The sequence below is a fragment of the Micromesistius poutassou genome (assembly GCF_964030765.1).
Source record: "Micromesistius poutassou genome assembly, chromosome: 3".
NCBI classification, from domain to species: domain Eukaryota; kingdom Metazoa; phylum Chordata; class Actinopteri; order Gadiformes; family Gadidae; genus Micromesistius; species Micromesistius poutassou.
Window position 1 is genome coordinate 2898137 of NC_140273.1, and position 14140 is coordinate 2912276.

The following is a 14140-nucleotide window of genomic DNA, read 5'->3' on the forward strand; positions in this document are numbered from 1 at the left end:
GGACTAGGACCACTGTAACCAGACTGGACTAGGACCACTGTAACCAGACTGGACTAGGACCACTGTAACCAGACTGGACTAGGACCACTGTAACCAGACTGGACTAGGACCACTGTAACCAGACTGGACTAGGACCACTGTAACCAGACTGGACTAGGACCACTGTAACCAGACTGGACTAGGACCACTGTAACCAGACTGGACTAGGAGGAGTATGACAATAGTATGAGTAATAATAGTATAGTATAATACATACTATTAATATAGTATGGTACAACCTGTACTTTAGTACTTTATATAGCCTTCTGATGATGTCATCAATGCAGCGCTCACCTGTCCGAGGGGCGTGTCCGGCGCTGTCTTGGTTACGCCGTTCGCTACAGGCAGCACCTCCGCGACCTCAAACCCCAGGTCAGACCTACTGGACCCAGAGAGTGTCCTGTTGGCCATAGGAGCGCTCCTCCTCTCCTCTGATTGGACAGAGCGGCAGGGCGAGGGTCTCGCCTTGACCCCGCCTGTGGCCGACCTTTGACCTTTCTCTCCACTGACACGCACGTCCTCCTTCCTTGGAACAGCTCTTCTCTGATTGGCTGATGGTCTCTGTAGGCAATAGATTACAAATAGCTGGTGTTCACATTTATCTTTTATATTGATATATTTTACCTCTTTTACCGTACATAAAGTTATTACTCACTTATAAACACAAAGATGATTCTATGTGTGAATAAACATGATATTATAATGTAACGATATACAAAGCAGTTCTGCTGATACCTGATTGGACGGTTTAGCTGCAGAAGGGGCGGTTCTTGACACCACCTTGGCCTTGATGTTCCTCAGGTCCGGTCTCCTGAACCTCCATGCCACCGGATTGGCTGGTTTAGCTGCTGTGGAGACCGGCGCTGTGGCCTGCCTTGGCTGTTCTGGCACTGTCTGCGGGGGGACGCTCTTTAAAGACACCTCACACACTGCAGCTTCTGATAGCCCGGAGTCTGGATGCTGAGTGGTGGAGGAGGAGGAGGAGGAGGAGGAGGGGGAGGGGGTGGCGGGGGACAGCAAGCAGCTGGAGGCCCCCAGGATGGGAGGGCCCTCGCTAAGGGGGCTTGACTGGGTCCTACTGGACATCTCCAGAGACAGCTCAGAGCTCACCGACAGAAACAAGGACTCCTCTTCGCAGGCCACATTATCATCAGCAGCATCATCATCATCATCATCATCATCATCATCGTCGGCTGGGATCTCCGTGGCGTCCGAGTCGGGCGAGGAGCAGCCGCCGCCTCTCCCCGCGCTGAGGTCATCACCCGCGTCGTTGCCGTGCCGACCGAGTCCCGGGTGGGTCTCCACGGCGATGGCGACCAGCAGGTTGAGGTTGTGGTCGCTCCAGGTGCGGCCGGAGTGGGCGTCCAGGTAGACCGACAGCGAGGCGTCGTCCAGCCACGCCCCCGCCGTCCCGCCGTCCTCCTCGGGGCCGCGGGCCGCCGTCACGGCGACCGCCAGCATCTGGCCGCTCGGGCTGCTCGGTGAATCAGGAGACGCCTCGCCGGGGAGAGAGGAGGAGCAGGACGAGGAGGAGGAGGAGGAGGAGGAGGAGGCGGCGAAGGCGTTGCCGTTGGGATCCTCCGAGGTGTGGAGGCGCAGCGCCAGGCAGGCGGGGGCCGGTGGGGCGGTCATCCCTGGGGGGCCGCTGTACCACAGCGCTCTGCTCTGGCAGGACTCTCCACCGCTCTGCAGGATACGGGAGGATAGAACCGGTCTTTACTAGCCCACACACACATCACGTCACGAGCCGTTAACATGAGCATGTTATAAGGAGTCAACTGTTTTGATTCATATGGTGGTCCCAACTGTATTAATGAGTACATTTTTATTAGATTTTGATTGAATGGAAAAACTGTATGCAATTTATTTATAACAAAGAATATAGATATAATAGACGCATTAAAAATGTTGATTGGGTCGTGTATTGCATCTGACCGACCACCAGGGGGCAGGGGGCACCACTCTGAGAGTCTTGTGTTTACATGACGTATTTCCAAGTGACACCCGATATTAGGACGGGCTCAACGTGAGAGGGCTAGGATTTGATTGGCTGTAGTGGGTACTACTATTGCAACGGTGTGTTTCTATTGGTTGGAACGTTACCACCACAAGCTTAAAGTGACACAACCACAAAAACAGTTTCTGAACTGCGGAACGTGAACGTGAGAAATAGAACGGTGCGACTTTTGTCTTCGTTGAATAAATGCCTAATATGTGTTCAAGTGGTGTTTGACTTTGTTCTGTAGATCAGTTGCATAGAAACATCATGTATGTACTTGTAGGGGCATTACATTATTTAATAACAATGATGAAGCGAGAGGGAGGGAGGGAGGAGGCTCCAGACCAGAAGTGAAGGAATGCAGGGGTGTGCAGAGCTATTTGGTGAACGTTGAGTTATACTGCCCCCTCCAGGACAACACCAAGAGGTGATCCCTATTAGGAGGCAATTTTTGGGGGGATTATTTTGTTTCAGTATTAGGCACCTAACGCACCTAACGCACCCAACTCAAGATGTCAGTACGTAACAACATCGATTTTGTACTGACATTTTTACAAACATTTCTTATCAAAACATGAATTTGATTTAAGGTCTAGTGGAAACGACTGTCACTTTGATAATGTAATACAATATGTATTTTGATTGAGCCTCTTTTGGAGAGAGACATAGACGAATATAGAGACATAGACAGAGAGAGAGAGAGAGAGAGAGAGAGAGAGAGAGAGAGAGAGAGAGAGAGAGAGAGAGAGAGAGAGAGAGAGAGAGAAAGAAAAATAGACAGAGAGTGAGATAGAGAGGCTATATTAGGCGTTCGAAAACCAGGACAAGTCTCAATCACCCAGAATTAACAGTAGCACCTTGAGGCGATCCTGTTGGAAAGAGTGAGTGAGGGAGTGAGAGGAGGAGAGAGTGAGAGAGTGAATGAGTGAAAGAGAGGGAGAGAGCAAGTGAGTGAGCGAGTGAGTGAAAAAGAGGAAGAGAGCGAGTGAATGAAAGAGAGGAAGAGTGAATGAGTGAGTGAGTGAAAGAGAGGAAGAGTGAGTGAGTGAGTGAGTGAGTGAGTGAGAGAGAGAGAGTGAGAGTGATAAATTGAGTAGGAGGGAAAGATAGAGTGAAGAGCAAGTTGTCAAGAAGTTACAAGAGATAGACAATAGAAGAGTCAGTTTACAGTAGACCACAGTCAGTTTACAGTAGAATACAGTCTGGTACAGTAGAACACAGTCTGTTAACAGTAGACTATATAGTAAACTGGCTATATATCTAAGAATATGGTAAGTAAGAGCTGTACAGAACCTTAACACTACACTGTTCTAGTGGTAGGAGTACAAACGTACTTTATAAATCTAGGTCCTGAGAAGGTCATCTACTCTGACAATACAGCTTTCCACCACGTGTGTGTGTGTATGTGTCTGTGTGTGTGTGTGTGTGTGTGTGTTTTCTGCATCTGTAAACAATTTTCATGCTGAAGTTCGAAACTGCCTGTAAGGATGATAAATGTAACCCTGCTGCTGTGTGTGTGTGTGCGTTTGTGTGTGTGCGTGTGTGCGTGCGTGTGTGTGCGTGTGTGTGTGTGGTTATGTGTGTGTGTGTGTGTGTGTGTGTGTGTGTGTGTGTGTGTGTGTGTGTGTGTGTGTGTGTGAAAATTACGTGAAGGACAAGTGAGGCAGAAATGGTGCAACATCAGATACTGAGTGAGAGAGAGAGAGAGAGAAAGAGACACAGAGAGAGAGAGACAGACAGAGAGAGAGAGAGAGAGAGAGAGAGAGCGATAGAGAGGGAGAGAAACTGAGAGAGAGAGAGACAGGCAGAGAGAGAGCGAGTGTGACGTCCGCTCTGACAGGGAGGTGTTACGCACCAGCTATGCGCCTCAGCGATAGCTGTACTACCGCTGAGATGCTGCTGCAAGTAGCAAGGATGCTTGCCAGCCCCTCTGCTGTCTCTCTCTCTCTCTACTCTAACACTGGGCTACATCCATCACCAAACAGTGTCAGAGTCACAGGAGATATATAGTATATATAATGTACACTTAGGGCTGAGCGATGCGCTGCATATTTAACATGAATCCAAATTATATCCAGTGTGAAGCCGTCACGGGGAGAATGGCTTCACAGAGAGGCTGAGATCCTGTCTCTAAACGTCCTAGAACCTAGGGTAAATACTGGAGATTTAATCTTTTTCTGACGGAGCCCTTCTCACGGCCGAACAAACATAACCCTTGACCAATCCAACGCTCCAGAGTTAGATGCCTTAACCAATGAGCAGCTTGGAACACTCTAAAGTTAGAACCTCCCTTATTGGTCATATAAGGTTCTGCTTCTGCTCTCATCTCTAAACGGTGACCTCATCAGAAGAAGGGAAAGCAAAGAGTGGGAGAGGGGTGGTTCACGGTCTGAGTCATTGTATTGGACCCTCGCCTCTTCAGGACCATGGTCTTAAAGGTCCCATGGCATGCTATTTTACGGATGCTTTAATATAGGTGTTAGTGGGCCCCTAATACAGTACTTGAAGACATTGAAGGAATTCAGCCTTGGTGCAGAGTTACAGCCACTACGTGCCAGTCCCACAATGAGCTTTCCACAAACCGCTGTTTCTGTGTCTGTCGCTTTAAATGCTAATGAGGAGGAGAGAGGCGGGTCCAGGTGGAGGGTGGGGCTCCGGCGGGAGACAACCCCGGGCAACGGGCAACGGGCAACAGGCAGCGTTCAGCGGGCAGTGGGGCTCCGGCGGACAATCCTGGGTAACAATCCTTTTCTCCTCCATGTCGCGGTTCCCAATTCCTTCTCAACCATGGCTGAGATAACCCGCACTACGAGTCTCGTTGTGGAAATACCAGAGACCTCAGAGAACCCAACGCAGTCTAGTCTTTTCACCAAATGGGAGCTTAATGCAAGCTTGCATTATTGTGCTGCATGCAGAACGGTTATCCAAATAACAAAGAACACTTGTGTTACAGTGTGTGTATTCACACACACACACATGTGGCACTCGCACGGTCCTAGCTCATTGTCTCATTGGCGGGCCAAATTCTCTGGGAGGGCCAAGCAGAGAAAGGGGAGGTAACCTGGCCCCATATGATGACATATGGGGCCACATATACACTGGAGTAACTGCAGAACAATCCAAGTGTTGCACAACTATGTGAAATCACAACCATCGTGACATCACATCACAACCACCGTGACATCACAACCACCTTTACGTCAGAACTACCATAACATCACAACCACCCTGACAACACAACCACCATGACATCACAACCACCTTTACGTCAGAACTACCGTAACATCACAACCACCGTGACAACACAAGAACCACGCTGACATCACAACCACCTTTACGTTAGAACTACTGTGACATAACAACTCATGTCACAACTCACAACCACTGTGAGATTTCAACCACCGTGACATCAGAAACACTTTGATGTCACAAACACCATAGTGACATCACGACCATCCTGAAAATATGACCCGCTAAAACACAGGCTGAGGCGTATTAAAACAGCACAATTTCCCGGAGCAGGGGAACACCATCGTCATCGTCAAATGCTTTGCTAGAGGAGCCTGGCCCCCGTCCTCTCGCCGCCACGCAGGGGTCAAGGTTGTGTTGTGACCTTTTTTTTGGCCCCTTCACGTGCGCGTCCCTTCACATAAGTGTCCCTTCACGTGCACGGCCATCATAAGCCAGACACCCTAGATAAGAGTTTACTTTACCTCACTTGGCTTCAACTTGCCAATCCACAGACACACAGAAACACACACACACACACACACACACACACACACTGTTAGCCCATTAGCACAAGGCTTACTGCTAACAAACTGCAACCACCAGCCTATGCAGGCCTACAGGCAAGCAGGGCTCTGGGCTCTGGACTTTAACTTTCTTCTGCTACTCTCATGTCTCTCCTCATCCCGACGGGGAGGGAGCGAGCGAGAGAGAGGGCGAGAGAGGGGGAGAGGGGGAGAGGGGAAGAGGGGGAGAGAGTGAGAGAGAGAAAGAGAGGGAGATTGTGTGGGTAGAGGCAGAGGGAGAGAGAGAGAGAGTCCGGCCCCCTTGTGGGTTCTGAAACACGAGCCTGCGTCTGAGCTGAGCCAATGCTGCAGTAACCAGAACCAGTTTGTGTGTGAGTGTGTGTGTGTAAGTGAATGTGTGTGTGTGTGTGTGTGTGTATTAAGTTGATTCAAGGATTTCTGGGGTGGTGGTCTGGTGAGGAGAAAAACACATTCCAGTGCTGTCATGCACACGCACACATACACGCACACACACAGACACACACACACAGACGTACAGTTGGACTTGTGTGTGTGTGTGTGTGTTTTCTTGGGGGGGGGGGGGGGGGGGGCACCTGACAGGTCATCCACTGATTGGTTATTGGCAAGGCCCCCCAAGGCCTCATCTCATTTGCTGCAGAGGACAGAGAGGTGGGATGATGGAGGTGAACCTCTGCACATCATTAGATGCTGCAGTTTCCATAGGCTGCTGTCAAACTGATGGTAAAATATTGTCAAACTGATATCTAGAATTTAAAGCTGCAGAGGTCTAGGGAATGGTTCTATTCCTTACAGTTGTAGAGTTCAAAATGAACAGTTCTATACCTTAAAGTTGTAGAGTTCTAGGGAACAGTTCTATACATTACAGTTGTAGAGTGCTAAGGAACAGTTCTATATCTTACAGTTGTAGAGTTCTAAGGAACAGTTCTATACCTTATAGTTGTAGAGTGCTAAGGAACAGTTCTATACCTTACAGTTGTAGAGTGCTAAGGAACAGTTCTATATCTTACAGTTGTAGAGTTCTAAGGAACAGTTCTATACCTTACAGTTGTAGAGTTCTAAGGAACAGTTCTATACCTTACAGTTGTAGAGTGCTAAGGAACAGTTATATATCTTACAGTTGTAGAGTTTTAAGGAACAGTTCTACACCTTATAGTTGTAGAGTGCTAAGGAACAGTTATATTATACCTCACAGTTGTAGTTCTTGGGAACCAGATGTATTAATGAGAGTCTGTGACATGGTCACATGACCAAGGTTACATAACAACAAAGCTCAGACCACCAGCTCGGTATTAAAACTACACACACAGAAACACCCACACCACCCACATAAATACATACATACATACAAATGTGTGTGTGTGTGTGTGTGTGTGTGTGTGTGTGTGTGTGTGTGTGTGTGTGTGTGTGTGTGTGTGTGTGTGTGTGTGTGTGTGTGTGTGTGTGTGTGCATGCGTGTGCGTGTGTGTGTTTGTGCGAGATATGGGAAAACCTTTGACTGGTTTATCGAACTTTAAACCCTGTCCAGTCAAAGTCTTGTGACACGTGTGTGTGTGTGTGTGTGTGTGTGTGTGTGTGTATGTGTGTGTGTGTGTGTGTGTGTGCAACCTGTCCACCGAAGCTCAGTGAAAACACAAGATAATCAAAACTTTAGCAAATAATGAACTTGTCCCCTTTTCCATCCCCCCTGCTCCTCCCCCTCCCCTCCCCTGGCTCCACCGGCAGCGCCTCCTCCTCAAAGTGCTGAGCTGTGTGGATGGTTAAGGGGGCTTAGGGTTCATCTGCTGTGTATCTCGGTACCTCTAAAGTTTCAACCTATCTGAGGCTGGCTCCCCTAAATAGAACCTTTATCAGCTCTGTCCTCCTGACAGACTACAGACCCTGAGGCACGGGTGTGTGTGTGTGTGTGTGTGTGTGTGTCTGTGTGTGTGTGTCTGTCTGTCTGTCTGTCTGTCTGTCTGTCTGTCTGTCTGTCTGTCTGTCTGTCTGTCTGTCTGTCTGTCTGTCTGTCTGTCTGTGTGTGTGTGTGTGTGTGTGTGTGTGTGTGTGTGTGTGTGTGTGTGTGTGTGTGTGTGTGTGCAGGTGTGTGTGTGTAGACAAACTCCCTGCAATACAGCACAGGACTGGTGGATCTCCATAGAGACTCTGAGAGATGCTTTTACACACACATCGTTATATATATCTATACATAATTAAATATAGTCTATCTTCTTACTAGTAAATCTAAAGGTGAGGGACTGATGGAATACATATAAATACGTTATAATAGCTGCATCAATTATGTGCATCACCACGTGTCAAGACACGAACACGTTACAACCCCACACACACACACACACACACACACACACACACACACACACACACACACACACACACACACTGCTGTGCACTCGCCCACGTGCACTTGCCCACTTGTACACACCCAGCAGCCTGAGGCCACACGGGGGTTGACGGGGGGATGCAGGACGTGTGGCGACCTGGAGACAATCCTACAAGCAGAGTGGTTTCCATGGAAACCTCACCGCTCAAAAAAACAGCCTGGGCCAAACGCTTCCAGTGGAAGATTATTAGTCCTTGTAATGTAGCACACTCACTCCCACATGCACACACACACACACACACACGTGCGTGTGCGCTGAAGAACAAGTGCGCGCTAATCTCACTCATAGCCCGGTCATTAGTCCACGTGATGCAGCACACAGAACACGCACAGCGGCAGGGACTCCAGCCGCCCTGGGTCAGCTGGACTCATGTCAACATCAGATCAGATCCACGTCCCAGCAGCCCTCCCAGCCAGCAGGTCTAGCTGTCAGGGTGAACCGCTCTGAGCAGAACCAGAAGAACCCCACCTGTAGAACCTGTAGAACTTGCTCCTTAATGACCTGTCTCTGTCAAACCCCTACCTGTTCCTCAATGACCTGTCTCTTTATTGTCTCAGTCTCACCCATACCTGCTCCATAATGAACGGTCTGTACTGTCTAACGATTACCTGCTCCATAATGACATGTCTCTGTACTGTCTAACCCTTACCTGCTCCTTAAGGACCTGTCTCTGTACTGTCTAACCCCTACCTGCTCCTTAAGGACCTGTCTCTGTACAGTCTAACCCCTACCTGCTCCTTAAGGACCTGTCTCTGTACAGTCTAACCCCTACCTGCTCCTTAATGACCTGTCTCTGTAAAGTCTAACCCCTACCGGCTCTTACACTCTGAATTGACTGTAGTTCATTGAGGATAATAGCATGCAAATAGCATTGCATGCAATAGCATTATTAAATAGTAGTTAAGACGTTCTACTGGCTGCCTTTTTAAACATCAAGCATAACTTTAATCCGCCTCCTCACACACACTCTCTCTCTCTCTCTCTCTCTCTCTCTCTCTCTCTCTCTCTCTCTCTCTCTCTCTCTCTCTCTCTCTCTCTCTCTCTCTCTCTCTCTGATATGATAAAGGTCATGTCCTGGTAGAATTCTGTACCACCATCGCTGCAGTTCAATTCTCCCCAGTTTAGATACACCTTTTCATGGAGTATTGGCCCCTATTCAGTATGAATGATAATATCAACTACAGGGTACAGAGTTCAGACAGACAGACAGGCAGACAGACAAGGAGACAGACAAACAGACAGAAAGGGTACTGGGGGTTGGCCGTTATGTAACACGGATTGTGCTGCAGTACAGTAGTGGGAATGTTGATCAGATCTTAATACACGCCACACGCACACGCACGCGCATTAACACTCGCGCGCGCGCGCACACACACACACACACACACACACACACACACACACACACACACACACACACACACACACACACACACACACGTCGTGATAACCACCTGAGCTAACGGGCTTCACCTTCAGCGTATCAACACATTAACTTTATTTCCATTTGAATAGCTGACGAAGACTTGAAGACTTGAAGAAGAAGACCGACGTTGATAACGACCAAGACCGCTGAACAACTTCTTTGCTAAGTAGCGGCTACGCGAATCAAACGTAACACTGCTTACGGCAGACTGTCAATTGAAAAACCATACAAAGTGAAGATTAGAAAAATAAAACCTTTACCCGTGGTATTCGGAACTCGTCGTGCTGGACTCAGCACCTCACCTGGAGGCGCCGTGACGTCAGGGCCGACATATCATCCGTTGGAACGATCTTGTACTGTCCGAATACACTACCAAACACCACCGTCGTGTGGTCTACCGCCGTCACACACTACTAGAATCACTGCGACACAAAACTACCCCATAACCGATTAGAACCCCAACGTTGTGTGTATGGGGAAAGAGTGCCGACACCGGTGTGTGTCTACGATGGACGATGGTCCCACGGTGGTGTGTGATGCCCCCTAGCGGCCGGCCACACGGAGAACTGCCATACACTCCGCCTCGATGCGGTGACTGTGAGGCTGCGGACAGGAGGAGCAGGGTTGTATATGGGATGTTATGTTAAGGGTCTTTTGAGGACACCATGATATCGATTGAAAGAAATGCCGTATCGCCCGATTTACATGAATGCTGATTTACTCAGCATTTTCCTTTCTCCGGTCAGGTATATTTTCTGTTGGGAGACTTATTACAATGCAACTAGCCAATTATGTATGTATCTTAGTGCATGGCTTTACATTACATTAGATGTATTTAGCCAACGCTTTTGTCTAAAGAAACTTACCAGTCTTACCACATCTGTCCAGTGTCCAGGTGTAAGTGGGGGGCTCGTTCCAGGGTTGTGGAGCCAGGACTGCAAACAATCTGGATTTTGTTGAGTGGCAGCTGGGGTCCCGCCAAGTGAGGGAGTAGCAAGCCGATTGGATTGGTTTGACCCACACTAACCTAACCTAACCACCAACCATGATCCTAACCTTTATTTATTTATCTGTATATTTTATCTTTATTTATTACACATATATTTTTTACCTTTCGTATATATATATATATATATATGTATATATATATATATTTTTTTTTTTAAATTGTTGTTGTGAATCAAACTGTATGGATGACATTTCAATTTCGCTGTACCATGTGCAATGACAATAAAGAGAATTATATTCTATTCTCACCTAACCCTGATTGGGGTGGCCACTGGTAGCCATTGCAGGGTGCAGAGGAGTGGTGCAGCAGGGTGGGAGAACTTTGGGAGGCGGAATACCAGCGGGGCTGCTGCATGGTGGCTGAGCTGCAGCAGAGGAATGCTGCATGAAGGCAGACCTGCCAGCAGAGAGCAGTGGCGTCTAGACGGGTGATAGACAGGAGCCAGAAGCAGAAGAACCTGGGTGGCCTTCTGGGTGAGGAACGGACCCATCCCCTTCACGTTGAGCAGCATGAATCTGCAGGAGCGGTATGCACCGATGTTGGCAGCGAAGGCCAGCAGGTCATCCAGACTCACGCCCGGATCCTGGTCGGGCCAGCCGAGTCACAGAGTTGTTTACAATTACGTTTACATTTAGGGCATTAAGCAGACGCTTTTATCCAAAGTGACTTACAATAAGTACATTTGTCAGAAGAAAGAGAAACAATATATCGCCGTCGGTACAGTAAGGATGTTCATAGAACCAAGTGCCAAGCACTTACAATCGCTAGGTTAACCCATTCCCCGTATACAACAAAGATAGCTCGGGTAAGATGCTACACAATGCTAAGCACTATTTTTAAGTGTCAGGACGTACAACATACAATAAGTGCGTAGTTATTGACATTGATGGAGAGGTCATGGAAGGGAGAGACCTTTCCTGGAAGGAGGGGCAGCTCAGTCTGGTCCAGATGGAGCACCAGGTTTTGTGTCCACATCCACTGCTACGGTGGCCAGACACGCAGGGATCCCTGCTGCCACCTGGGTTTCAGACAGCTAAAACGTACTGCCTGTTCCCTCAATAGTGAACTACTGTATGTAGTGCGGACATTATAGGGCTTCAGAGAGTCTCAGAGAATCAAGAAGGAATCAAGCAGTCATACTTGAAGCGTGTCAAGGGTCAGTAGGCTACTTGGGCAATATCAGGAGGGAAGAGATCAATGAAATAAGTCATTCATTTGTTTGGGTGATTGTGAAAGACAACCGAGTGGCGTGTGATGACCACGTGGTGCTGGAGTCCTCATGGTTTCTACTTCCTGCTCATCTTCAACTGAGGAACCAGGGATGAATGGAAGTAATGAATAAGGTCAATACGTCTCTGATTAATCTGATTATTGGTTATCAGACCAAAGATAGTCTGTTAAGGTTGCCCTGTATAAGAATTGAGTGAACCTTACCACCAACCATAAACCTAACCTTACAACCCTTACCACCAACCATATATATATTATATATATATATATATATATATACCAAACTTGACCTCACCTAACCCTAACAGCCCTAATAGTCATTTTTTCATAGTCATTTTATGAAAAACCGTCAAACAAATTGCAACAGAAGCAAACTCAACTGATTTTGTATCCTCAATATGTCCTGAGTATGGCGAAAAAAGCCCACAAGAATCCCATTAGGAGAAAGTTTGGAAAAATATAGCCTATTCATAATTTTTCTCACATGAATATGGTAAAAAATGTAACCTTTAGATATTACCATGGAAATTACTGAGTTGATTACTTACATCAAGACAAACAAAAATGTATTACAAGTTTTTTTAAATTGTATGTTAACATGGGCATACAGTGCATAATCTAATTACGTGTGTGCTAATTTGCATAAACACCACGACAGATCTAAACATTGGGTAAAGCCAGGTGAAAATGTCTTGTTGACATATAACAGTTAACAGTGACAGTTTAGTGAAAGTTGAGTGGAACTTGAATGACTGCCCCTTATGGTGACATTTGTTTACCTCTATAGTCTTTTACTGTAATATGTCAACAAGATTCTACTAGACATTTTCACCTGGCTTCACCCAATGTTAAGAGCTGTTGTGGTATTTATGCAAATCAGCATATACGTAATTAGATTATGCACCGTATGCCCATGTTAACTAACAATTTCCTAACTATCATCAGGGCAGTGTGGTAACTGCCCTGATGATAGTGAGTCAGACAACCAGTAACTGATCTGATGATAGTGAGACAGTTAACCAGTGTTGTAACTGCCCTGGTGATACAGCCAACCAGTGTGGTAACTTACCTGGCGATAGTGAGACAGTTAACGTGGTAAATGACCTGGTGATAGTAACAGGTGACGGGAGACGGGGTGTTGGATGACCACCAGACGTGAGGCCTGAAACTGCCACGGTGGTTGTGTCACATTCTGATTCGCAATGCGTGTGTGTATCGTCTGTGTGTGTGACACGCAAATCGCACGTAAATCATGCTGCGTGACATCCACTTCCTTAATAAATCCAACGAAACTCACTGACACGATGACAAAGTACAAATGAAAACGTTGAACACGAGTATGTAGTCAAACAATGTTTTATGTGAATCTATGTGAATAATAGTTTCACATTCACAAGATGAATGCAACAGTAGTGTTGGGTAAACAGTTACATTCCACTGCTACATTCAAATAACAATAAGTATATTACATGAGTGTATTAATAACACTATTAAACAATATATATATATATAAAAGACAATTAAAAAATGATTGAATTGTAGGCCTATATCTGATATATAAAATAAAATCTGGCTGTGCTGGGCGGGGCTTGTGCCGCGCAGGCGCACTATGCGACACACCTTGTGTTGTTGTAGAGCGCTTCCCGAAGGCTTCCATCACCACAATATATACACCCCCTCTTCCACACAACACACAACACGCCGGAGATGCAGAGATCAACGAGCGACGGTTAAATATCGAATCAGACGAACAAGAACGAATGAAAGTGCAGCTCTCTCGTGTGAAGAACATGCCGCTGGAATACGGAATCTAAACGCGTTGCGGTCAAACACAAAGCCCCCCTTGGAACATAATCCTCCAAACAGCAGGGTCGGTGTTGGTGCTGGTGATGGAGCACATCCGGACGCCCAAGGTAGGTGTTGTATGTCTTCTCCATCCCTCCATCATTCCTGATGCACCATCCCTCCCTCCCTCCATCGGTCCTTCTCAGGCCCTCCTCCTCTCATGAGGATAGACGGAACATCCCGTTCAGTCCCTCCCGTCCTCCGTTAACTACACGTTTATGACACCACAACCACATCGCAGTGTCATAGGTTCATGAGATTTATATCGAACGAATAACGATGTTGTTTAGTTTATGGACCCTCGGTATATACACCCAGCAGTGACGGTGCATCGGGATTCGGGGGACCTCCATTTTACCACGGCGTGTCAACCCCCCCAACACAAAACACACACACACACACACACACACAACACACACACACACACACACACAC

The 14140-nt window shown here is 47.2% G+C and overlaps 2 protein-coding genes across 2 annotated transcripts in view; one reads left to right on the plus strand and one right to left on the minus strand.

Moving 5' to 3' along the window:
- The window catches only part of LOC311340477 (uncharacterized protein), a gene marked incomplete at its 5' end in the record, with an annotated part of 38377 nt that extends 26772 nt beyond the window's left edge, over window positions 1–11605 (minus strand). Inside the window, 4 exons of the mRNA XM_084465362.1 lie at window positions 334–600; window positions 775–1725; window positions 11088–11213; window positions 11543–11605. Coding sequence (XP_084321488.1) covers window positions 334–600; window positions 775–1725; window positions 11088–11213; window positions 11543–11605 — 1407 coding nt within the window. The remainder of the gene's footprint in view (window positions 1–333; window positions 601–774; window positions 1726–11087; window positions 11214–11542) is intronic.
- Window positions 11606–13749: 2144 nt separating this feature from the next.
- LOC311340478 (phosphatidylinositol-3-phosphate phosphatase MTMR7-like) overlaps window positions 13750–14140 on the plus strand; it is a gene marked incomplete at its 5' end in the record, with an annotated part of 4159 nt that continues 3768 nt past the window's right edge. The window contains one exon of the mRNA XM_084465363.1: window positions 13750–13773. Coding sequence (XP_084321489.1) covers window positions 13750–13773 — 24 coding nt within the window. The remainder of the gene's footprint in view (window positions 13774–14140) is intronic.